Source organism: Catharus ustulatus, chromosome 1 (genome assembly GCF_009819885.2).
Source record: "Catharus ustulatus isolate bCatUst1 chromosome 1, bCatUst1.pri.v2, whole genome shotgun sequence".
NCBI classification, from domain to species: domain Eukaryota; kingdom Metazoa; phylum Chordata; class Aves; order Passeriformes; family Turdidae; genus Catharus; species Catharus ustulatus.
In genome coordinates, this window is record NC_046221.1 from 135,441,205 (window position 1) to 135,467,728 (window position 26,524).

The 26,524-nt window shown below is 39.4% G+C and overlaps 1 protein-coding gene across 2 annotated transcripts in view; it reads left to right on the top strand.

The window, feature by feature from the left end:
* The window catches only part of LOC117005836 (N-terminal EF-hand calcium-binding protein 1-like), a 74,549-nt gene that overhangs the window by 26,578 nt on the left and 21,447 nt on the right, over positions 1 to 26,524 (top strand). For both annotated transcript variants that reach the window (XM_033077901.1, XM_033077910.1), the window contains exons 4-11: positions 1,855 to 1,880; positions 4,118 to 4,215; positions 14,539 to 14,675; positions 15,875 to 15,987; positions 18,299 to 18,375; positions 22,010 to 22,063; positions 23,338 to 23,450; positions 26,216 to 26,293. In XM_033077901.1, coding sequence (XP_032933792.1) covers positions 1,855 to 1,880; positions 4,118 to 4,215; positions 14,539 to 14,675; positions 15,875 to 15,987; positions 18,299 to 18,375; positions 22,010 to 22,063; positions 23,338 to 23,450; positions 26,216 to 26,293 — 696 coding nt within the window. The remainder of the gene's footprint in view (positions 1 to 1,854; positions 1,881 to 4,117; positions 4,216 to 14,538; positions 14,676 to 15,874; positions 15,988 to 18,298; positions 18,376 to 22,009; positions 22,064 to 23,337; positions 23,451 to 26,215; positions 26,294 to 26,524) is intronic.

Genomic DNA, 26,524 nt, shown 5'->3' on the forward strand with positions numbered 1-26,524 from the left:
TTGGCAACACACCGGATATGCGGCTTATAGTCCGTGCGGCTTGTATTCGTGAATTTACTGTACAAAAGAATAGAAACCAGAAGGGATTTAAATATAAAATTTGAAAAGAGTGCATGAATTTGACTGGTTAACAATGGGAAAGGCTCTTTTAAACACAGTCATCAAGCTGTGCATTAATGTGTCTTTTACATGAAGTCATTAGGGTAGATTGATGTGAAGGAGCAGAAGATGTAGGGACAATGGAAAAAGAGTGGCATTATAACTGCAAAGTCCTGTCATTTAACCACATCACATCCTGCCAGGGCTCTTTGACTCAGGCAATTTTCCAGCTTTCAGGCTTTCAGTTTGCATTTAAGAAGTGAGCATCTGGACTGTTCCAAAATCGACTGTTCCAAAATCGACTGCTGAACTGCAGAAGTGCTGGTCAGACACATTTGATCATAGATACTGTAGCGATCTGTGGTAAACAGCCTTAAGGAGTTGCAGACACTTCCCCATCACATACTTTGTTTACCTAAGATTTGAGTTTCACAGTTTCAGCACTTGTTCTTTCAGACTGTGAATTCCCTTACACCTGCCACCAAGGTCATTGGAGAAATCAGGTACAAGTCTCATTTGCAGTCATCTAACTTGGTCTGTTTGAATGCAGATAAGAATCGCCTTCAATTAATAAATGTTGTGTGAAAATCTCATTTGCATTATGAATTAAAAGTGTTCAGAAGTTTTTATAGCCCTGAGTATGCAAGTTTGTGATAATCCAGGATCCTGAAATTTCAATCAGTTTCTCTCCCTTGTGCAATAAAAGCCAGATGTGTGGAAGTTAGCAATGGAGAAAGTGATTTTAAGATAGTACTCTGTCATCATTTTCTTAACAGGTCAATTAAAAACTCCATTAAAAATATAAGTGAAAAAATGCTAAGTGCAATCAGCCGTTCAATATTCACCCCTCAGCAAGATTCAAAGAGGACACTTATGCTTTTAAGTTTCTTTAATAATCTGGTTTTTTTCCTCCTTGGAAGAAAGGCAAAAATGCTAACTTTCAGTAATGAGCTGTAGGTTAATTATATTTTTCTTTTAACTATGAAGGCCTTGCTTATGAGAGAAAATATCACTTCAAAGTTGATCTAGATGAAATCTGCTTCAAGCAAACAGGTTTGAATTGAATAGAATACTTCCCTGCATTTATGTATTTATATAATGATGCCATGGGAATACGGCAGCACATCTATACTTTTCACATCACTAATTTTGTCAAAGTTAGTAGTGGTGAAATGATGCATGGCCAGAAGGTCTTAGGAATTACATGTGCTCATGGGCTATGTCTGGTTTTATCCTCCTTCTGCAAGGCTGTCCCACAGAACACTATTGCACAGCAAGGATTGCAAACAGGAGAAGGTTACTGGGTTTTTTCTTCCTTAGCATGGAAGGCCAAGATCTCTGAGCCTTGCTGTCCAGCATGGCAGCCACAAAAGGGGAGTACAGGCAGAAAGGTGGAGAAAAAAACCCAAACCAAACATTTCTGACATTTAGATGGACTCCTGCCAGAACTGGGACCAAATATGTGAGGAGCAGTGACTGCATCATGATGCTCAAAGGCTGAATTCAGAGTGAGTTTGCAGTGAGTAGGAAGTTGCCAGTGGGAACATGCTCAGGAAGAGAGGCTGCACCTGCAGCCAGCTTCAGAAAAACTGCAGCTTCTGCCCTAAGGCAGCACAGCCAGACCTTGCATCTCCTGCTGCAACCCAAGCAGGGGGCTTCATATCCCAGTCAGTCTAATATTAAAGTTGCACTATTTACCAATACAACAAAAAACATTACTAACCTCACTAACCTTCTGTGCTCTTATCTTTCCAGCAATCTTGACACAGAAGAGCTCTGTGGTAAGTTCTTTTTTGGGAAAGAACATAATTTATGCCTGCAGCAGCCCTGTGGAAATCAAATAAACATGCCATGTGATTATTTTTAATCTTTGTAGCTCAAACAGAAAATAATTTCCACTCAGAGCAACTCCTGGGAAAATGTAGATGGTTTATAATGTTTTCAGACTCTCTCAATCCCTATGTGCAGAATACATTTTGAAAATATTTTTCTCGTACTGTCTGAGATTCAAAATCTTTTCTGTCATAAAGATTAGATAGACAAATAGATAGATAGATAGATAGATAGATAGATAGTGTGAGATACCTTTTCTAGTTAGTTTCTCACTTTAACACTTGTCATGTACCCCACTAAAAGAAAATTCATTGTTCCTCCTACTTGAGCTGGGGAGAACAGCAAGTTTCACAAGTTTTCTATGTTCATTTGTCACAGTTAAACTCCTGCAAGTCCTAGATTTTGGCCCAATTACCCATTTCTATACCTCATTCTGAGCTGTGAGTTGTTTCCCCAACACCCTGTTTGCTCTTCAGCTTATCTTACAGCACCTGATTTAGGAGTGCTTCTTGCAGCAAAAAACAATATACAAAGGTTTTTGCAGGTTCTTCCACAAAATTCAGAAAAAAAAGTAATACTTGTCAACACCAGCCAATTTCTGAGGGAAAGATGGTAGCTGAAGACCTTTAAAAGCTGAACATACTGTCAAGCTGAATCTCAGCTTGTTTACTCACCCACAGGGTGACATGGCCAAGTACCCACTAAAAGACACCTCACCCTGTGGCTTATAAATGTATGACAAGAGGCTCATCTGAAGTGAACTGGGCTGTGAACTCCTGCTGGTTGAGCATCTGGCCCAAACTGTGCAAACCTGGCTGAGGAAGAGAGGTGGTTTTGTTCCACAAGGGATTTTCTGCAGCTGATGCTGCACTGGAGGCTTGCTGGGCTGGGGGTTGTCAGTCCAGCACTGACTCCATTTACTACCTGTTTTAATTAAATACAGCCTGCTTCAAATGCCTTTTAAATCTTTCAAATGTTGCCACTAGGGTGTTTCTCATCTGTGAATCTGGTACTGAATTTACTCAATCCATATTATACAGCTCTTTCTGAGTTATATCAGTTCCTCTCAGAAATGAAGCTGAAAAACATGCAGGGTATTAATTCATAATATGTTTTCATTCTAAATCATTTCATTCAACCTCTCAGCAATAGCAGGCCACATCACAGTGTTTCTGGTAACTTATGTTTTCATTATTCCCCTGAGAAGGTCATGCTGACCTCTTAAAAACCCTGAAGGATTGCTGTTTATTATTTCAAAAAGCTCCTATCTAATCTTGTTCTCCCTGTCTGCCATTTAGATGTTGATTTTTGTGCTCTTCCAGGTGATCTGATGTCTAAATGCCTTGTCTAACACAGTCTCTAAACTTTAACATAATTTTATTTACTTATTTTTCACACTGCTTTCTTCCTGTGCTTCCCTCTATTGTTTTTCACCAAATTAACCAAATGGGAACTCTGGTCATGACTTCCCAGGATTGTTCCCTTCTCTTGCTGTAATCCCTCTGATTTTAAATCAGCTCTTTCTGTTAAAAAGCCATTTGCTTTGAGAAGCTGCACAAGGACATCCTGCAATTTGTTATTTCCATGATTTTCATTAAAATTAATTTTGCATGCATCAAATTTGTTGAAAATGTCACAGTACCTGGGACGAGAAGCTTATTTGGCCAACTCATGGTCTGTTCATTTCTCAGAGAAACAACTGCCCTCAACCAACCCTGCCTCACAACAGCCCCCATGTGGTATCATCTCCTCTAATAATTTACCAGAATTATTCTTTTTCATATCAATATAATCAAATTCACCACACGCATATGAAAAATTCCTTTGCTACTAGTAATTGTAGACTATTAGACTGAAAATTCAGTTTACAAAGATGTAGATATTTTGAAAATAAGTTTGCTACAGCTGTTAAATTGATATTTGCATTTTTTGTGAATTTGATAGTTCATTTATTGAAAGTGCTTTGAAATACTGATTTTGATATTTTAAGTACACCAGCAATGATTTTACAGAGAAAGAATACAAAATTTAAAAAGAAAATGATCCTTTCCATTTTAACTCCTTTTCATTTTGTATTTAGATATTCAATAATGCTGTAACTTAATTCAGGCTTGATAAAGCTTATATTTGATGAAATATTGATTTTTCAGGTCATTTGTAGGTAATACGGGGTTTTGTCTTCTAGATTATTTTTCAAAGCACTTAGGAGAGTATGAAAATGTTCTATGTGTCTTGGAAGACTTAAACATAACCATACTGAAGGCAATGGACAAAACAAAGAAAGTAAGTAAAAATTATGAAATTTTCTTTACATTGTATATTTTGCTTGTTTGGAGTATTTCTGGTAGTTTTCTTATGCGAATTTACTAATTAATATTTAAGTTTTCCCAAATATACATGTTTGTAGCAAAATCCAGTAAGAAAAGCCTTGTCGAAATGGTTGCATACAAAATCTTTTAAGTCTTGTCTTGCAAATTATTCCATTTTGGATACAGACAAATTTGTCTTTGTGAATGGTCTGAAGGATGTTCTTTGCATTGTTGGATGAAGAATGTTGATGGGTTCTGTGTCCCCTGCCAAACATGGTTAGGTATCAGCACCAACATTTGGAAATAGACCAAATTTGAAAAAATAACCTGGTGGGTTAGCGAAACCTCCTGGCCAAGAACAAGATTTCATTTCCCTCTGGGGCATTTTAAACAAAAGCAGTGGTCACAGAGCCTGCCAGGAGGAGGAGTCAGGGCTGCTGCCCACCAGCACAGCAAGAGCACCTTTACTCTGGAGGGAGGAGATGTTCCCAGGGGAAGAAGGTTGGTTTCTGGCACTCCATTCCATGGACCAGGACCTGGCACTGCATTCCCATGGACCAGGACAGGAGCACCTGCTCCTGTGTTCAGGCCACTTTCCAGCTGTTTGTCTGACCAAAAGTGCCTCGATACGTTGGGTGATTCACTCCTCTTCCCTGGCTGAACAGGTAAATGTCCTGTGCAAGACGGAACAGCTTCCAAAGCTGAGGGAAAGAACAAACCAGGGAATTGATCCTCCAAAGCCAGCCACAGATCCACACCAGGCTAGTTATCAAAACCAGAATTTTCAGCCAAAATTATTCAGTGAAGTGCCATGGGGTAAAAAAACCTTGGGTGTTTTTTTTTTTGTTTGTTTGTTTTGGGGTTTTTTTGGTTTTTTGAGTCAGTGGAGAGATCAATGGCTCTCTCAGTGAAGAAAGTTGTGCTTCTTTAGTGAAGCTGTTATCTTTGGTATTGGGGTGTTTGCAGGAGCAAAGTCTTCATACATTTTTTACATAACCTGCCAAAATAAAACCCCAAAAGTGTAGCTTATTTAGTTAGAGCTTGAGCCAGGAAGCTGAATGTCTCTTCATTCATGCTGTGCATCTTCCACTCCTAATGAAGTGAATAGGTGCTGTCTCACTGTCTTGTTGAGCTGGATATTAAAAAGCAACAAATTGGTTCATTTTAGCTATGCATAATTTTACAAAAATAGCCATGCATATAAAATACTGCTGCTGAAGGGCAGGACATCATCTCAAAACAACTGGAAGTAAATAAAAGACAGCATTTAAGAATTATTTCAGAAGTTAATTATAAGAAGCAGTCCCAGGAGAGTAATGAGATTATAAAATATATGTGCTGGATGGACTAGAAATATGGATAAGAAAATCTTCAGTATTAATAAGGGTTTCATTTGTCTACTTGAAAAACCCATTTAAAATATAACAAAACCATAATTTCTTTGAATTTTATTTTCTTAACTGAAGGTTCAAGGGTTTTCTGTCTTTCAGGAATATTTCAGCTGATTATTTGTTAGAGATGGCAGAAAGAGAGCAAAGCTAACCCTGGAAAAGAACTTTTAATTCCATTTAGTAGAAATTGTGTGTGAACACAGTCAAACAGAACAGGTGTCCTCAAGTATTCTAAAATAGTGCTTTCTGCCAAGGATATGCTCAGCCACTGCAGTTTTGTATAGAAATTAAATTCTCAATTCAACATTTGGATTGCTTTCAACAGGAACTCAGTTCTCAAGGAACAGATAGGTTATGTGACCTCATTACCTGATAAATCATTGGAATGTAAATATTAAAATTTCCATCTTAAATGGAAAGTTCAAGTTTTATTTAAGTTCATGGTCTAAAATCAGGGCTACAGCCACTTAAAATCAGAGCTGGAGGTGTAGCAAAAGTTAGCTAGCACATTGAGAAAGCATGAGAAATGATGTTCATCACCAGTGACACACAAGATGTGAGGCAGCTCACAGCTCAAGCTGACTCCCTGCTCATGCAAACAGGTGCTCAGAAATTATTGGTCTGGTTTTAAATCCCAGGCAAGACTTGGGTTTCCTCTCCTAGTGCTACATAAAACTTTGTCACCATTCTGCCACTGCAGCCACAGAGTCCCTTGAACAGTCACCGAGTAGTAGCAGCATTTATTACTATCTTGTAAGTGAGGCCCTAGTTGGAAAATTCATATATAGAAAAAAGTCTGGAATTGAAGACCTACACTGTGAGACCCACCAGCACACAGTCTATCTACAGTGGCTGAGCCAGTTTCCAATGACCCAGACCAAATTTCCATGGACTAAATTGTCCTATTAAAAACCAAGAGTAAAGACTGCCAAGATTGAATCTGAACTTCACCCTGCAATGCATGGGATTGATTACAGTCCCAGTCCTCAGAGCTGCCATGAGCTTTCCATCCCCTCTGACTTTGTGGATTGAAGAAAACTCTGCACCTCTAACTATCAGTCTCTGCTAAACTTCTCCAGAGTGTGTTCAACTTCAGGTGGAGAGCTCATTCATTTTTAAATATTTAGTGGGGAAAGGAGCAACTTGGTACTTTATTGATTTATTGATTTTAGAATCAGACAAAAACCCACTACTCTGTCTTTCCTATCAGTTAAAGTTGCCCATATTCATTAAATATTTGTCATGAGAGGCAGCTGCAGAATTGAAGCCCTAGAAAAATTCTTCAGCTCCAGTTTCAAGAAAACCCTTGAGAAGGAAGATGTGTCAGTCTTCAAAGAAAAGCATGGAAGGGTATGTCTGAAAAATCTAAATCCTGAATCTGTCACAGGAATCCTTCAGGAACAGGCTGCTTCAGCATGGCTACACTGCAGGGTCATAAGTCCTGCCAGCAAACCTGCTCCAGCATGGGCAGATCTCCATGGAGCTACAGGTCCCACCATGCAGGCTTCCCACAGGATCACAGCATCCTTTGGGCACATCCCTCTGCTCTGCTGTGGGTCTCTCCAGGGGCTGCAGGTGAATCTCTCTCCACCATGGACCCCCATGGGCTGCAGGGGAATTCAGCTCCAGTGCCTGCAGCACCTCCTGCCCCTCCTCCTGTGCTGACCCCAGTGTCTGCAGAGCTCTTTCTCTCACGTATTCCCACCCCTCTCTTCTCTGGCTGTAATTTGCTTCTCTACAGTAACTTTTTCTCTCTTATATCTGTTATCCCAGAGGTAACATATCAGCCCTGATGGGCTCAGCCTTGGCCAGTGGCAGGTCTGGCTTGGAGCTGGCTGGCATTGGCTCTGTCATTCATAGGGGAAGCTTCTGGCAGCTCCTCACAGAAAACATCCCTGTAGTCCCTCCCTTCCCCCCTCCCCAAACCTGGCCAAACTGAATACAATATCCCACCAACTGGAACTTGGTTTGGCTATGGACTCCTGAATGTAAATCAAGATCAACCAAATTGTCCCCCTCATTCTGAATTATTTCCATGTGTAGATATTTTTCCCCAGTAGATTAGCAGGAGCCTTGCTTCTGCAAGGTAATTTCAGCCTGATTTCTCTGTACTTTGTTGCCCTCTGTAGTTTGAAAGAGCTGTCAGCACAGCTTTCTTGAACCGAGTTTTCTCCAGCCGTCCGCTCCTCTGCTCTCTGAAAGTGAAACCATCATCATCTGTGGCAGAAAACATTCCAGTGTGTTAGCAGGCTCAAGAAGCTTTGACTTCCTTTCACTGTTCTGGGGTTAGATCCCTCCTGCCAAACCAAACTAAAAGCACCTGGGAAGATGGGGAGCTCTCAGGAGTGCAGGAGCCATTCATGCTCCATTGTTTGATGGAGGGTGCTAAGGTGAAAATGCAGAGAATTCGATTTCTCCAGGAACGTCTTTCAGCAGGGAAAAGACTGAGTTGCATTTGCAAGCAACATACTTCACTTCAAACCCCATCTAACCAGAAGATGGTAGGGGAGCTACAGTCTTTGTGATTCAGTGCTGTTTCCTCATGTTTTATCCTTACAGCAGGAAGGAAAGGGATGACCTCTGAGTGCACACACCTCCTGAAAATACTGAGGTACTGTTCTTCTTTGGGAGACAAAAGCACAGCAGGCTTGCATGGAAAGGAATGGCAGACAACACAGGAAAAGAGAGATGGGACACTGCAAATCTTCTCTTTTTCAGGGAGTAAAATCTGATTCTTTGCTTTGGAGTGAATTCTTTCCCTCCTTTGCAGCTCTGTTATGAAAGACAGCTAACTGTCTGTGATAGCAAGGGACCAGACTAGGTGAACTAGCAAAGTGCATTTGAGCAGTACTGATCAAAACTGGTTTATTCAAGAACTGGTTTTCACACATATTTACATACACAAAACATAAACATTAATTTTAGTATGAAAGGAAGACAATTCTTCAGTGGAGCTACAAAGTTCTTGAATAGCCTCCCAAGTCTTTTTTGGGGAAAAAAAACTATTTCATTTTTACATATTGCTTGCAAAAACATAGAAAGGAGGGTGTGCAACAGCAAGGTGCTGGATCAACACAGCAAGTCTAATTATCGCTTTTATGAAATCATTAATTTTTCTGTTTTGCTCAAAAGATCACAAAGCTCAGCAAAGTCAGTGCAGCCTTATTATTGCTTGAGAATTTCTTGAATAGTCTAAAAATAGGAGCCAGTAAAGTAAAAGAGAAGATTATTGGAGATGAAAGAGTAACACAGGGCTTGAAATGTAGTTACTGATGGTTCATTTATGGTAATTATGTAAATCACTGCAATCTTGAGGGTTGATAGCCATTATAAACCAGAATGCCTAGATTTTTTTTTTACTTGCATATTTGACTAATAGTAGCATTTATGTAAATTTTATCTCAAAAGAAATTACCTGGGAAGAAAGTTAGATAAGCATTTGTTGACAATAGTGTTCCACAACATTCTGCTTGAGCAAAATTGAAGTTTTTAATTGCTTTTTTGTTTTCACAAAAGCTGTGTTAAATTGGCTGGCACCCATTTTTTCATGAGGTTAGAATTTATTAACATTTTTCACAGAATCTAGTCTTGTTCTCTTTTAAATCACACTTTTTACAAATGCACCTTTCACAGAATTAGTGCAATGAATAGCTGCTGCACAAGAATAACAGGCATTGCTCAGTTTTATCTGAGTATTAATTTTCATGTACTGAACTGGAAAACAGTTCATTTGTTCCTTTAGATTTATTACTAATTTTTTTTATGTCAGTCAAAAATCATAGACTCATTAAGGTTTAGAATCGTTCAAGTTGGAAAAAATCCTTAAATTCATCAAGTCCAACCATTAACCTCCTGACACTGCCAAATCCACCACTCAACCACGTCCCCAAGTGCCACATCTACACATCTTTTAAATGCCTCCAAGGATGATGACTCCACCACTTCCCTGGGAAGCCTGTTCCAGTCAGTAACTGAATTGGCTGTCTCTCAACTGAAGAGTGACAATATATCAGCAGTGCTAAAATATATCACCAGTTCCACCCTGCTACAAGGCAGAGGGGACCCTGTGAATAAATGCTATTTTTATCTGGGAACATTACTAACTAATGTTTTGGGATTTTTTTTTTGGTTTATTTTTAAGATTGTGACTATTAGTGCAAGTCAAAGCAAACTAAGATAAATTCAAAAAGTTGCAAGCAATTAATTCTGAGCAGTCATGCAAGAATATTCCAGAGATTCACACCTTTCCTCTTCTAGCTCCTTATCAGAGTAATGAAAATTCTTGGGAACTTCTTTGATTTTTTTTTTTTTTTTTTTTAGTGGAAGTTTTATGCCTCCTGGGTCAGAAAGACACAATGCTCAAAATTTTACCAGTAGCAGAGAAGATGTGTTTAGTCTGAAATAAAGATAAAACAAAACTGCCTTTAATTTAATATTCATGCCTCTAAAGACAAATTACTTCACAGCAGAAAAATAAACATTTAACTAGTCATTCTCTTCTGGATACCTATCAAAACCACCAGCAGCTTTGATGTTTTCTATGTATCACTGCAACCTTCTCCCTGGAGCAATGGTGTTACACATTTCTCTGCTACCTGGCAATATCAAACACAGCCAAAACAGTTTCTTGTCTCTAAGCTATGTGATGCACCCAATAGCACTAAAATAGGAGTTATTTTTTATCCATGGATGGATTTTGTACACATTATTATGGCAAAAACAGTGTATTACTCCTTCAATAATCCCAGTAGAGGAGAGTGATAAACTGTTCTGAGAGATGCTGTTAGAAATGTGTGATGATCTTCTTTCTAATCAGCCATGGCTGCCTTTTTTATTTCATTGCTGTTATGTCAGCTTTGCAGATGGTTAGTAGAAATTGTCACTGCTCCAATTCTCTAGGTAGAATTTAAACACACAATTTATGCTAAATATAATACTTGGATAAATGTGTAAAACTTGTGCCATATTCAACTTAGATTCAACTTGTGCCAAGTTGAATCTAATAATTGGGCACATCCTGCCTTTGATGACTTTTACTGTGAGGATGCTGTAAAGGTTAAATTTGTGTGATATCAGTACACTGAGCATTTCTCAATACGGCGTCTGGTGAAATTATGATTTTATTCTGATGCTGTTTTGATTTCTTTCTACAGTCTAAAGAATTTGATCTTAGAGATTTCATTTTAGTGTAGTTGTTCTGAGTCATTTTATATCCTTTGTTGTAAACCAAGGCATTGTCCCTCTAATTTGGGATCTAAAAACATACAGGGCAGGAGACATTCCATGATAAAGGGAAATTTAAATAGATTATTCCTTACTGAGTTCTACTCAGTGATAACTGTTTTTCAATTGACTTGAGGGTACTTTCTGTAAAGATAAGCATAAACATTTTTTTGTGAAATTATGTTTAATAGGACATATAAATAGGAAACAGAAAATTGCTAATTAATGTATCAGTAGAAGGTGTGCCACTCTTTCTCCATCTCAAGGAGCTGCTCTTCTGACAGGTGAAGCAGCATGGTCACATCACCCAGGGGAGAGAGCTGAGGCTGGAGCCAGAGACTGAGAGGATCAGGAGTTGCTGAACCTTGGTAACCCTGAGATGGGGACTGCACTAGGAGATTCCTAAACCCTGCCTCCTCTGCCTTTGTAAATGGAGAACCTCTTCTGCACTTTTAAAGACAGCCTTTAGACACTTTAAAATATCACAGTGACCTTTTCCACAGTGAAATCACTAATTATGTGCATTTTCAGTTGCATTAAAGGAAATGAAAATCTTTGCTGCTCACAAAGGTCACAGTTGCCTCTTGATGAGGAAGATGTGGAAAATTACCCTCATTCATTCACACTCAGTAAAACTAACAAGCAGAACAATATGTTAACACAGACTTATTTCATCTGGACTGCCCAAACTGTGGTGCAGTGTAATGTGCATGCTAATGAACTTAGAGCTAATGAAGTTCAAGAAATGGGCCTTTTTTCTAGTTTATGTACAGACACCATCCATGGATCCCATTACTGGTTGGTGGCACAATGCACTGGCAATACCAATGCTGGGCATGCCAGTTAAGCTGATTCTACCCTAATATAAACCTAATAAATTGATACAGAAATGTTGTACCAGTGTGCCCTTAGTAAAATACAAAATAAGGTACTTTTTGAAGGAAATAGAGTGGTTAGACAATACTAAAGCAAGGCTGCTAATGAGGTTTAAATAGCTACTTGAGGTTTAAATTGAATTGTAATGGACAATCTTTGCCTCTCCATGACTTAAATTATAGTTATTAGATCATTTATATATGCTGAATCCCTTCTTCTGTGGTCTCTGAAGAGCTTTAGAAAGACATGTAGTAGTTACTTTTCACTGGGCAGCAGTTGAAGGTGCCCAACATTGCTGTGAGCTCAGAATTCCTTGACTCAGCAATTCTTTAAAGAAAACAGTAAATAATTTGTAATTATTTGTTCAACTATATGCATTAAGAGAGTTAAGTAATTCCACACAGAATAGCTGTAAGCACTAATATTTGGGTAAAATATACATAAGGAAAGAGTCATTGATAATTCTGGACTGGCACAGATGATGTTGGCATCCTGCCTACCTTTCCCACCTTTACAACAATAGCTCTGTAAATATGATAAGGCAACTCTAAGACATATCTAAAGATGATAATGATCTTTTCCATAGGGAAGCCTTTAAATATAGAAATTATGGGAATAGAATATAAAGAAAAAATACTAAATCACAGTGCAATACAAAAACTTGGAATAGTTCTAACAGAAAAATTTACAAACACAGTTCAAAAACCTACAAGAAATTGCCAGTTTTGGGATGACTTGTTCACTTATTTCCAAGAGCAATGGCAAGAGCTGGAAAAAAAATAAAAATATACCCTGGATTACTACTGAAGGGTTTTAATTATCTGTCCAAGCTTCACAGATTCACACATGTTCTTCTAACTTGCCAGAGAATCAAAATTTTTGGAAATCAAATGATCTGTCAGGTTCACAGAAGTTTTTTATCAATTATAATGGGACAGTTTAGAAGAAAAATAAAATAACAACTTTCCTATTGCACAAAAAGATTAAGTAATCATAAAAAGCTTGCCATAAACATTATTTACAGACTGGTGTGAGTCCCTCAGGTAAACAGACAAGCTCTCATGAGCATTTATTTTAAAATTGTATCAATGAAAATTATTTTCTGGAAAGTGACTCACAGCTGATTAATCTGAAGACAGAAGAAATAAATGTAGAAAACCACGAAGCTTCTGGCTACAAAAGTAGCTTCTGATGATTCATGGGGGATTCAACACCACCTCTGAAATTTCTGTGGCAGAAGTCTTCCAACAAGAACTAACTTACTAACATGTATTGTGAAAAGATTGCACTCATTTGAGAGCAAAATGCTTTTAAAGATATTACGGGACAACCTTTCATTTTACATTCGAATTTCAAAACATATTTGTGTTCTGATTGCAAACACGTATATGGAAATATTCTAAGAGAAGTCTAAAAATCAGAAAGGCATTTCAGCTGTAATTCACATTGGAAAGAACATGGAATACCTTAAAAATACCCATATGCATTGCCAAAAATACTCAAATGGGTTCTCAGATAGTGTAGGAGGCAACACCATTGAAGTGACAGGTCCTCTTTAAAGCTTGAAGGTAGGGGACCATCATCTCTCTTCAGATGTGGTGACTAAAGAAATCTTTCATTGAAGGCACCTCATGTTGTATGAAACTGTTTTAGACTGAATTGTGCCCAAAGGTTTTCAAGACCAGCTGAGTGAGGAGTCAATGAATTCGTTCAGATCTTAAGAGATATAAATCTATTTTCTATCTCTGTTCCTGATGCAACCTCAACACAGTAAGCAGAAGATCTAGGGGTCTGTTCTGTTCTCTCTGGTACATTTATTCATGAGAAAAAAAGAAAGAGGATGTTTATATTATTGTAAAGGTGGCTCCCCTCACAAAGCATTACCTACATATTACTGCAGAACTGCCAAATCACAGAATCACATACTGGGCATGGTTGGAAGGGAACACAGTGGGTTTTTGGAGGCCTGGACTTGCCAGAAATGTCCAATTTGACCCCAGCCATGGAAATACATAATTTATTGGGCCAGGGAGAGAACTGGCATAAAAATTGATTTCTGAAATTATCTACACCAAAAAAAAAAAAAATTTGATACATGCAATACATTGAAAATGTCATTATTCAAAGAACTACTACAAATTGCTAAGCATAGGTACAAACGTTTATAATAACCAAACTAGTTTAAATCAAATTTAGATGCATTTAATGAAATTCTTAAATATACACATATACAGTTTCAAAAATAATTAAATTAAAGGAACAAAAATCACTCAAAGAGTGTTAAATTCAGAAGGCAACCTCTCTGGCACAGTCCTTCAGCCAGCTGCTAGTGGGATTTTTCAGGGGAGTATCCTAACCATGTGCCCTGCTCAAAGACTATTCCCATATTCAATATCTGAGACAGGCCAGTGGGCTTGAGAACATCTTTTCACAAGAGTGGATCTGAATTAAAACTCAATTCAGTTCTGCAGCTGTCAGTCTTATTTTGGCTTTTCCACACTTCAGAAGTAATGTGGTGCTGCCATCAGCTGGAGTTAATGATGTAAAGAAAAGGGTCTTTTTTGGAGTAGAAACTGTGTTTGTCACTGTGTACCTGGGCCTCTCAGTCTGAGTGGGAATTGTGTCTACACCTGAAAATTCAGAGATCTTTCTGTCCATCCACAAAGGCTGCTTACATGGTTTACATATATAAACATGGAAACATCCAACCTGCTTCCTTTCTGAATGAATTCTGAGCCTTCCCTCGTGTATTTCTAATTTCGTAAACAAAGCCTGACCTTTTGGGGTTTTTTCCATGAAATTCTTAGGACTATCAGGAAGCTTCCAATTTGGAGCAGTTTGTGACTCGCTTTCTTTTGAGGGAGACACTGAACCAGCTGCAATCCCTGCAGAGCTCCCTGGAGTGTGCCATGGAGACCACGGAGCAGCAGAGCCGGCAGGAGAGGTGAGCAAAGCCCTCTTCAGCTGCAGGAGGTGGGTGAGGAGTGAGAACACTGCTTTGCATTTCACCAGAAATCTGATCTAGGGAATAACTGCAGAGATAAGGGTACACTTTTTATTCCTGATAGGAATCCACTAACAAGAGTTTTCCTGAAATTAAATGCATGTGATCCTGTGGTGGGCTGCCTGTAGGACAACCGTTTTGGTGCATGCTAGGTTCTCCTGACTTCTTTTTAAGTCCCTGGACACTTTAATATCAAATGTAGAAAGCCAACCACTGCAATATAAAGAGCTCTGAAATCACTAAGATGGCTAACTGTTTTGTTTGTTTTTTCCAGCTTGATGATTTTTTTTTTCATGCACAATGACCTCCATGTTAAAAGAAGAAATAGCCAGGGTTTTGGTTGTCACAGCTTCTTCCTAGAATATATGGCCATATTCTCAGTTAACATCTAGCTCCATAAACGCTCAATCACCTGGGTAGCCTTTATCCATCCAAGGGTTTTAGCTGAATTTAGTACAATGATCTCCATGATGAAGGTTTGTAGAATCAAGGATCAAAATATTTTTGACAAGTTACTTGGCTGAATGGAATTTTTCCCTCAGTATACTGTTGTTAAAGACAACAGGGAAAGCAAAATACAAACTGTTATTATGGACAAAGAAAATCTTAAGATCTTTCTGTTGGAAATGTAATTTTCTTTTTCTGTTAGCAATGTCATTTTCTTGTTTGTTTTGCTGTTGGGTTTGAAGTCCCTGAAGTACAGGAGTAATAACTTGTAGTTTTGTGCCAGCACCTTGACTGTGGGAATCCAGCAGGTTTTGAAAGTCTGAGGGTGCACCAAGATGCACAGTGTCTGTGTACCTCTATTCATGTGAGCTCCTCTGCAGAGATGCTACAAAACTGCTGTGGATGAAGAAACTGTGAATGATTACTTAGATTAGGTCAGAACCACATCATTGATTGATACTGACCTTGAGATTTGTCTCTCTCAAAGATTTAGGTTTATGCCAGCTTAACCCTCTTAACTTCTTTAATGACCTAATCAAAACAATGAGTTAATGAAAATCCAGAAAATAATTCAGTGCTCTCAATAGGTATTCCTTTTTATTTAATTCAAAAGGCAACATGTATTTTTGAGAACAGAGAGAGAAGAGCTCATCCACATTTTTCCTTAAGAAGTTTCCTGTGTTTCTGTGCAGAAAAGATCCAGCAAAACCAGAAGTGCTCTCAGTTCAGTGGCCAGGCAAACGCTTAGCTCGAAGGCTTCAGAGGAACAACAGCCTGTCATCAAATAACCCTTATTCTAGCATAGGTATGGTATTTCACATTTTAAAGATATTAAAAATACATGCATACACACACATAAAGAAAAATATACACATATCTTCCTCTCAAAAATTTAATTTAGACATGTAACTAAGATACTTCACTGAAAGAACACAATTTCAACTTAATATAGAAGGTATTAACTGAAAACTGAGGAAGCTGAGGGAAATTAATGCATATCCATAGATCTGAAATGATAAAAGACAAAAAACTTAATTGTGGGCCAAACTGTGTGTTTTGGATTGATTCAACATTTTTAGGTAATCTTTACTGCCTGCAGATATGAATGAAAAGCTGAAGGCTACAATTTATAAATACAACCAAGTTCTCTGCCATGACTCACATCTCAGCTGAGGGGAATAAATAATAAACAGAAAGGGAAAACACAAAACCTGAAAGAAAAAAAAAAAAGAACTCTGCAGCAGCATTTCTGCTTTGGAAAATGATAGAGTACTTTGGTGAATGGGATTCTTTGGAAGCAGTGACATTAAGCATGAGGCTGCAGTGAAGACATCTTTGTGCTTAGTGGCATTGTCCCAGAATCAAGGGGTAAAGATGACTGAAACAACAAATGTGTAATGGGTCTAGCTCACTTCTTCACCAGTCACTGCTTGCAGCCATGTGCTGACCTCTTCCCTTTAAACCCTCTCCTGGGGGCCTTTCTGTCACCACATTCATGACTGACTTCTGTCACTCACCAGAGGATGCTGCTCATTGAGAGCAGTGGTGCAGGATGATGTTTGGTCTCTTGTGATGCTGTTCCTAACAAGGAAGGCCACTATGCCTTGTAGCTGCACTCCTAATCCAGAAAGAACCCAGACAAATGCAAGCTCTACCAAATCCACTTACTGTACTGGTGTAATCTTAAAGAGCTGACATTTTCCTCCACAGTTCTACTGATAGCTGGCAGCTGTCTACTTTCCTACACAAGATTTGTGTTTGTCTTGGCACTTGGTTTTCCTGCTTACTGCCTGCTGCCCACATGCTTAGTAACACTGGTGTGTAGATGCACTCAAGGCTTAGGCCAGCATTTCTTCAGCCTATGTACTTGTTCAGGTAAATCCACACCCTGCCTCCTCTACAGACCACAGCTGTGGTATGTTCTCAGCATTAGGATTTCTTTCTTTGGTCAAAATATGTGCAAGTGCCACAAGAACTCTCAGCTGAGAAATGAGAAAGTTAATAAATGTGCATAACAAGAACACTTAGTGAAAAATCTTCAATTTCTGATAAATAACCTTCCTCTCTCCTTAAAGCATTCTCTTATGTACACGTTTACATGGTGGGTGATGTCAGGAACTGCTTTAATAACGCACATATTTGTTTCTGTGAGTATTATCCTTTTCCTTAATAATGCACATATTTGTTTCTGTGAGTATTATCCTTTTCATTTGGCAGACAATTTTCATGAGACTTCAGCAAAACAAAACTTTCCAGAGACACTGGAGGGACTCACAGAATCACAGAATATCCTGAGTTGAGGGACTCATAAGGATCATTAAAGTTCTGGCCCTGCATAGTGCCATCCCCAAGAATCACACCACGTGCCTGAGAGCATTGTCCTAATGCTTCTTGAACTCTTGGTGCTGTGAGCACTTCCCCTAGGGACTCTGTTCCAGTGCCCAACCACACTCTGGGTGAAGAACCTTTTCCTGACATCCAGTTTAATCCTCCCCTGACACAGCTTGATGCCATTCCCTTGGGTGCTGTCACTTGTCACCCTCACCAGCGAGAAGAGATGGGACCCATCCCTCCTCTTCCCCTCATGAGGGAGTTGCAGACTGCAGTGAGCTCTCCTCTCAGTCTCCTCTTCTCTAAACTGAATGAGCCAAGTGACCTCAGCTGCTCCTCATGTGGCTTCCCCTGGAGGCCCTTCATCATCCTCACAGCCCAGACGCTTGTGCTTTCTGGAACAGTATAGTCTTGCTCCACCCTTGGTGAATGACATCAGACTGGGTTGGGTGGGGCACTGAGCAATCTGATCTACTGGAAGGTTCCCTGCCCATGGCAGGGGAGTTGAAATTAGATGATCTTTATAGTCCCTTCCAACACAAACCATTGTATGATTCTGTGATCATGTCACTACCCAGACAGGAATATACCTGCAGTGGAGATGGAGAACTTTCTTCCATTACCATTAGTTTCACCTAAATGAACATTGAACTAGTTGCAGCACAATCTTTGAGAAGCCAAATAAATTGCAGGGTAATTTTTTTAATCTGTAAAATAGAGGAATACACTATGTACTAGCAACTTAGTAGCATTTTATAAATGTTAATCATTTATCTTTTCCAAAGGTTGGATTGAAGAAGACAGCCAATGGGTGATCCAGATAAACAGACTCCAGAAGCTAATTGATAGACTGGAAAAGAAGGTGTGTGGACTTTTTCACTTGTTTCTTCATTCAGTAAAGCCGTCCTTAAAACACTAATGTTTTCAATGTCCCAGCTGCAACATTACCTAAGAGAGTTAACACTCACTAAATGCCTACATTTTTCTCCCACCTTCCTCCTTCCTATTCATGACATTGTTTTTCCATGCTTCCCTTTCCCCCTCCCATCACCAGATTCAACTTTTTACAAAGATGTGAAAAATTGTATTATTATATGACTGGAGGAAGTTAATGTATTTAATTATGCTTGTTTGGGGGAACATGCTGCAACCTTCCCCTTTTAGGATCTGATATTTTCCTCTTCCTCTCCAAACTTTCTCATTAAAATTTGACAGAGTTTTGTTTCCTCCTTTCCAGAATTCCAGAGAATACTCATTAATAAGATTAAACCAGTTTCCTTGTCAATACAGTTAAACCAAAATCTGATGCAAATCCTTCTTGGGAGCCAGCTGCAGCAACTCCCAGAGCCCAAAAACCACCTATAGTTCCCATACCAAAGCAGAGCCCTCCAGGAGTCTGACAAGTGATCCATCTGATCCAACAATTTCCTGAGTTGTTCTCTGCACTAAGTTTCCCTGTTGAAGGACAGACAGACAATTTCAGATAGGTACTAGAGGAGTGGCTGAATTCAGTGGATTTGAGACCCATGGTGTTTCTTCCTCCTTGTCCACTGGAAGTGAGGTTTTGGGTTGCAGAGCTCTCAGACCCAGGAGTAGCTCCAGTCCCAGTGCACGGATGCTGTTCCTCCCCTCAGGTCAGTGCTCATCAGCACTGAAACTGTGCCTGTACTCCAAAGACACTGGCAGGGGTCTCTTGACCAGCAGCCACACACACACAGGCAGCACTCCCAGGGACATGAAACAGCCTGATTCTGTTCTTCCCTTTTAGCTGATTGGGATATTCCCCTGTGAATATTGTCCTCTAGTGTTTGTGGCTGGATCCATACCTCTTACCCAGGCACTGGATCAGACCTTGTGTCATGGCAGAACAACGTCTCCTGTTACTCAACCACTAGTCCAACTTGAGTTCAGTAGCACAGAAAATAGTTAAGAGATTTAGCAAAATATCCCCAGTAGATGGTGAGGACTTGGCGCATGGCTCAGCAAGAGAAGCATACTGACCTCTGCTTTCCTCCCTCCCAAATGAAAAAACTGCCTCTAATTACTTTTCCCCTTTGGTCCCAGTTTGGTATTTCTGTTACCTCAGCCTTCTTACTGATTAGCTGCATATGGCCACCCCCAGCACACTGGCCTTGCTCCAAAGAAGCCCAGCATTCCCTTTGGTTATCCCTGCAGTCTGACAGTCTCTCGCATCACTTCTCCTTAACGAGCTGTGAAATTCAGCCATTCCTTGTGGCACTGTCCATGACTTGTGTTACAGCTTCTCACTCTGCTCCTTGCCATGCTCTGCAGCTCCTCATGGTCTGCTCAGTCCAGTGAGCTCTGGCCAGGGAATACCCGTGAGCCTCTGTCCAACGCTTCCTCCTGGAGCTCATTTCTGCATGAGAAAGGCAATTACACAGTTACCACATTAGTGGCATTTTTGTAGCAACTTGATCTTTTTCTGAATAGATATAAATTGGATTTTGAAATGTCAAAGTCCACCATGAAAGGTAAGTCTGGCTTTACTCTGCACTCTGCTTTGGAAACAGCAGCTCACCACCCTGCCACAGCTGCCACCTGACATGGCCTGATGTCAAAAGAAAACATTTTAAAGAATGTTACTTGAAAAGGAAAGAAAGCTGCCATTCAGCAATAACGCGTCACAAATGTTACAGAAAGCAGCCAAACATTTTGTGGTAAATAAACTTACAACAAGGAGATTATAAAATGATTGAATTTCCTGCAGACAAATGATAGAAAACCTCAGACTGAAAAGGAGCTCAGTGCCAAAGGGAAACAGTAGCAGGTCATAGATCTCCCATAATTACCTCTTTGTCTATATAAAACCTGATTAATAAAACATATAAATTACATAAGTCTAATTTTTCCAGTAGACAATCTATATCCACCTGTGTCTAACTTTGCATCTGCTTGATTTTGTATCTCACAGCCATGTCTGACTGTGAAAGGCATTAAATACCAGATGCCTTTCAGTAGCTACTAAAACCCCTCTTTTTGACTTTGCTCTAAAACAGGATTGCACAGTCATGCTAAAAGGCAATTTCAGAAGCCACAGCTTCTCAGGTGAGGAGAGGTAGGATTGCAAAGGCATTTTAAAGCCCTGTTTCTGAGCTGCACAGCAAGTTATGAGTCAGTGTTCCTACTGGAAAGCTACCTGGTGAAGGGTAGATTTAATGTTATCTAAGTCCTCTGCTGTGTTCTGTCAAAGGGGAATTTGAGCACGAGTCAGTCCTCTCATTTGTCTATTTTCACTCAAGTTCTAAATTTACATATCCTGGCAAAGAAAACAATTATTTTCTTACTATGTTCTACATTTAGAGAAATTTTGCAGTACTTCCCTGAGTTATTCCTTTCCTCTCTTTTCCCATATGTTTCTTGAGAAAAAAATGGCAGTGAAAGTGAACTTTCACTTCAGGGATACACATTTTTCCCTCAGATTTTTTATCCAAAGTGTCTCCACTGACAGTAGAGCTGGTTGTCTTTCCTTTCACACACACATTTCATGACTTTAACTACACAGCAGTTTCTGAACACTTCACTCCTGCCTTGCTCTGCCACCTGCTGCTGATGGAGGTCCTCTGTTCATTTGAATTCTACCTGCATATCTCTGGTCGGCTTTTCAGTGAGTACAGCATCTGTGCTGGCAGAACAGCTGCTACCTGAGGTTAATCAATCCTCACCCACGCTGGGAGTGGAAGAAATTTTTTCTCTTTGTTGCACAAGAACTGTGTTCAGTGAGAAGTGAAGCACCACTAACAGAGTGTGTTTTGCTCCAGCTACTTATTGCAAATCAATCTGCCCTTTTTTTTTTTTTCAGGCATACATATATTTTTCAGAATATCATAATGGCACTGGGTTAGGAGGCAGTGCATGTGCCTGCCGAGTAAAGAATGATTTTGTGTGTGCTACTGGTTGGTGTTTGTGTGAATCACTGATTCCTGAAGTGCACAGTTTGTGTACCAGGTACAGTCACAGACCTCTCTCTGCTGCTGCCCAGGCCATCCTCACAGCAAGGGCAGCAGTTCAGAAAGCTGATTTGGACCGTCATGCACATCTCTCTCAATTCAACTCCCTGCAAGGAAGTTTCTTCTGTGTAAAGTTTTATGATTGCACAATAGTAGCTGATAGTTAATTTCCAATTACCATTCTTGCTCATCTCCACAGTCCCTGTGACAAGTTGAGAGGATGTCTGTCTTTTCTCAATTAAGTCCAACATACATCTGGGAACAAGCAGATTTGTTAAAATGAAAAATCACCTGCCAAGCACTATAAATAAAACTTTACAAGACAGCCTGGGCTGGAATTAACCACTGAGGCATGCAAGATCTTGTAAACACTTGTGTTTGACTTAGAACTAATAAAGAAGGGATTTAACTTCTTAAGGTAGAGCAGAATCTAGTTATTGGAATAGCTTGTTAAAAATGTAAGAGGGGAATACAGCTGTAGTATTGACTCTTCTTACAATTTTTATTTTCTTTTCAATTGCCTCAAAGGACCTAAAGCTTGAGCCGCTTGAAGAGGAAGTTTTGGATGAAAATGCAAGATCTGTAAGTACTGTTCAAGATAATGACTTTGACATTTTATTTTAAACACCAGATACTGAGACCACACCTCATCTCTTTTGTTAAAAAAAGAATTTTAAAAATCTTTATCCTCACTTTTTCCTGCGATAAGAATCCATTTCGGTTAGCAAAAGGCAACAGAACAAAACTTACAATATGGGGGCAGAACATTTTTATTAAATTTTTGCATTGTTTTCAAAGGATAGAGTGATCCAAAACCTTAACATACATTAATAAGAAGATTTATCAAATTTGGCAGCAATGTTTATGGGGTAGTAGCTTCTCAGCTCCAAATGCTGCATGCATGCTTTAACCATTGTTGTACAGCCCCCCTCCTCCCAAAACTGCTATAGGAAATACTATGAGGAAAAATGGAAGAGTATCTCATGCTCATTACAACGTACAAAACCAAAATTGTGACCAGAAACAAACTTACATATATCCCAAGACTGATATGCTAACATTCCTAAATTCATTTGAACCTTACAAATACACATGAAAAAATTATTTAATCACAGGAGTTGCATTATATATATTTTTTTTTAAATGAGATTATGCAGTATTGCAACACAGAGTGCTAATAATCCATGGTAAAAAAATATTCATAATCAAGGCAGAAACAAGTCAAAAACCAATTAAATTGTACTCATTAAGAAACACATAGTGTTGCTTTAAATATTCCATTAGCAAAGTTGACAAGCTTCAACAGATTAATCAATTAATAAACTACTTGAAAGAGCTAAATGATAATTATATTAATTCAGGATAAATACGTCTTCTGCTCTGCTGACTGTTTCCATAGTCCTGTTTAGAAAGACTGTTTATTTTCCTGCAGAATTATGGAGGGAAAACCCCCTCTCTATTCATCACTTAACATGGGCTATCTTAGGCATCTCACTCAGGTTAGGGTCAGGGCTCTAAAAGGTAAAAACTATGAAAGCAACAGCGCATCCAGTGCAGATTGTGGGGATATGCTCTTATCTCCAGCCTCTGGAGATAACACACTGACTTTATTACTGAACATCTCAAAGATCAACCTTTGCTTTGCCTTCTTCTGAAAAGACTCTGCTCCAGAGTTTGGACAACTGTCTGAAGTGAACACTCATCCTACACATAAAAGTCATGCTTGAATATTTCTACTTCTCCACTCCAGATCACTAGAACAGGGACCTCAAACTTCAAGGGAACTTTATTGGGTTTTCTTTTATGATTGTGGTTTGTACTGTTTCATCAGTAATATTGTGATGGTTTTGTATCAGCACATAATGATTGTTCAGCACCAAATGTCTGTGATAGAAGAAAAAGTGGAGGAATTCCGTCTTGCTCTGAGGCAGTACGTGGAATCTGCTTCTGCTCAAGGTGGCTGCTTGCAGTAAGTACAGTGTTACTGTCCTTGGGCTGAAGGAAGAAATGTAGTCTTTTTTCTTTAATAACGAGGATTGTTTATGAAGAGAAAACCTATGACACCTTTCTTGGTGGGTTATGTGTGTCAGAGCTTTTCAAAGACACCTCAAACTAGAAAGAGATGTCAGAATGTGCACATTTTAGGTACTATCACAACATGACTGTGCACCCCAAAAGTGCTAAACAATCTTTTCAGGCTTGTTAGCTCTCCAGGTCATCAATTCATGACTTCTGGAAGTTCCTAGGCTGATATTCCTTACTGGAAAATTCATTTGTCAACCTTCATTTGTGCTCACCTAGCAAAGGAGCAACTTATCAACTTGTTTGCCAGTTCTCTGCTTGTCAGCTTTCAGAATCTTCCATTTAGGCTGTCATTGTAAAATTTTAATTCATAATAAAGAATTCAAAAATTAAAAAGCAAAATTTCCAATGAAACTGTGTTTCTGCTTTACTCCTTTTAGAATTAATAAAACATTAGAACTGGGTTAAGAATCAATTTAATGGCTTACCTCTGTATTTAATTTCTAAATTTAACATAGTGGAGAGATCTACTATGATACATACTACAGACCATTATGAAAAGTTACTTTTGTTATGTGTACATGATACAGAATCTTCCTAAATATTCAAGGGCTTCAAAAACTGCCTATCACATCCCTAATTTATGAGTCTTGTTACTATGAGATTATGACATTTAGGATTTTATCAGTAGTGTTCACACAGAGCAGAAAAATTAAGCTGGAAGAAGAGTGATCTTTCTGCAGTAGTTCACTTGTAAAGGCAGACTGTTGATGAAAATAAAATTCTCTTGTTGGCCAAGAGATGGAAAAAAGCCCAGGGAGAAGTCCTCCTGGTCTCCTCTCAGAAATGAACATCCCACAAAACATTTATATTGACATCTATATTGACTGCAGAATGTCGGGGAAGAGAGATTACATGACTTCAGAATGCAAGTTAAGAAATGGTGGCAGAAAGTTCCTTTCTTTCCCAAGTTTACAGGCATTACAGGCAAGTCTGTAATGCCACCTAATGGATGGGTTTTGCTGTAGCTTTAATTGACAGCAATTTAATTGTTTTTTCCAGAAGCTTTTGATATTTTTGCTATTTTACCATGCACTTTCACATACAGTAGGAGAAAACCAATAAATCATAAAACATTATGAAGCATAAGCTGAGACCAGTTTTCAAGTACATCATTACTGAGGTCAGCAATCTCACACTTGGGCACGTGGAAAAATCTGCACATACACTTTCTGTGCTACTTATCTAAACACCAGCTTGAGCACCCAAGTGAATGAGTACCCAAGTGAATTAATACCCTACATGCTATAAAGATTTTATGCTCAGGATAATGAGCAGGATAATTGTGTGTAGAGGATCAACAGATATTCTGTGGGTCATTTTTCAGTCTTGACAAACTGTTTCTTGAATAATTTAAGAACAAGTAACTAGTACACAAAAATACTATTATAAAAGCATATCTGCAGCAGATATCAGCCTATCTGGCTTACACTCCATTATGCATACACTTCATTTACTCCATTTGCTTTCAAAGCACCTAAATTCTATGACACTGATGCATCTCTCAAAAAAAGGATAACTTGTACTTATTAGATGATCTTCCCTGAACAGCTGTTTGATTAATTATCTGTTTAGCATTTGTTTCGATAAATTACACTATTGGAGCAATTAAAAAAATTACAGTAATTTCACGATTACAAGCCGCACTGACTATAAGCCGCATCTCTGGGTGTTGGCAACATTTCATTCTTTGTCCATACACAAGCCGGACCCAATTATAAGCCGCTCTGTCGTTCACAGCGAGGACTCGCATGCAACAAAGTTGCCAAATAGTCACAGAATCGCGGCATGGCGGGGTTTACTGGCTCAGCTCTGGCTGTGCAGGCTCGGCCCACTCGGGGCTGCCGACGGGGCCGGGTGGCCCAGCATGGTGGGGCCGCTTGGTGGGGCCGCTCGGGGCCGGCCGCCGCTGCCACTGGGCTTGCTCACCCCAACCCGGCGCAACCCACGGGGGCAGGCAGGGACGGAGCCCACCGGCACCCGCGATGGCGGTGGCAGGAGGGGAAGGAGCCCCCCGCTTCTGCGGCGGCAGGCGGGGGTGGAGCCTGCCTGATCCTGTGGCGGTAGCAGGTGGGAGTGGGAGCCCCCCGCTTCCCCCCCGGGCCGCAGGGATGGCAGCACGGAGCTCCCGCTCCCTCCCCCCCGCGCTACTGGCACAGAGCCGGCCCCACCCGCCGTGTAACAGAGCAACCAATTTGTAACAATCGTGCAATCCCAGGTTTTACTGGCAGGTGTTCGGCTAGGCACCCTGGCTGGCACTTCCGGGGTTGGAAATTTCAGAAAATTTTTCACATATTAGTCGCTCCTGAGTGTAAGCCGCATTTCCGGGATGGGAGCAAAATTTTAGTCAAAATGGTGCGGCTTATAATCATCAAATTACTGTAGTTTCATAAAAAATATTAATAAAATATATATACAAGGGGTTTTATTTTTAAAAGCTCAGATAACTTTCAGTATAGGATCACTATGGTCACTCATTTTTTAAGTTTATTAATTGGATTGGTTTTGGGTTTGGTTTTCTTGTTTTGTTCTGTGGAGTTTTTTTCAAAAATCACTGCATTTGTTCCTACTCATAAGCAGTTAGGAATAAAATGTATGTGTCCAATAACTTTGTTTTGTTTCATTAAATTAGTTCTATTGTGAAATTTTTAGTGTTTCCATTCAGAAGCTTCCAAGTAATTCCCACTTCAATGTGTATGAGTTCTGGGAAAACAGCAATGCCTGGAATAGGTAAGTGTCAGGACTCTGAGAGCTTGCTTTCTTTTTTTTTTTTTTTTTTTTTGGTAATACATAAAGTTTTGAAGGTTAGAAATTAAGAGAGACAACAGTGATTATTCAAAACTGAAAAAGTCTGAAAGTGAGTACACAATGATATAGCATCAGGTGGATGTTAGTTCATCAGAGATAGAAAACCAGCAGGACAGAAATATCACCAGTTTCATGGTAAAGAAGAAACAAAAA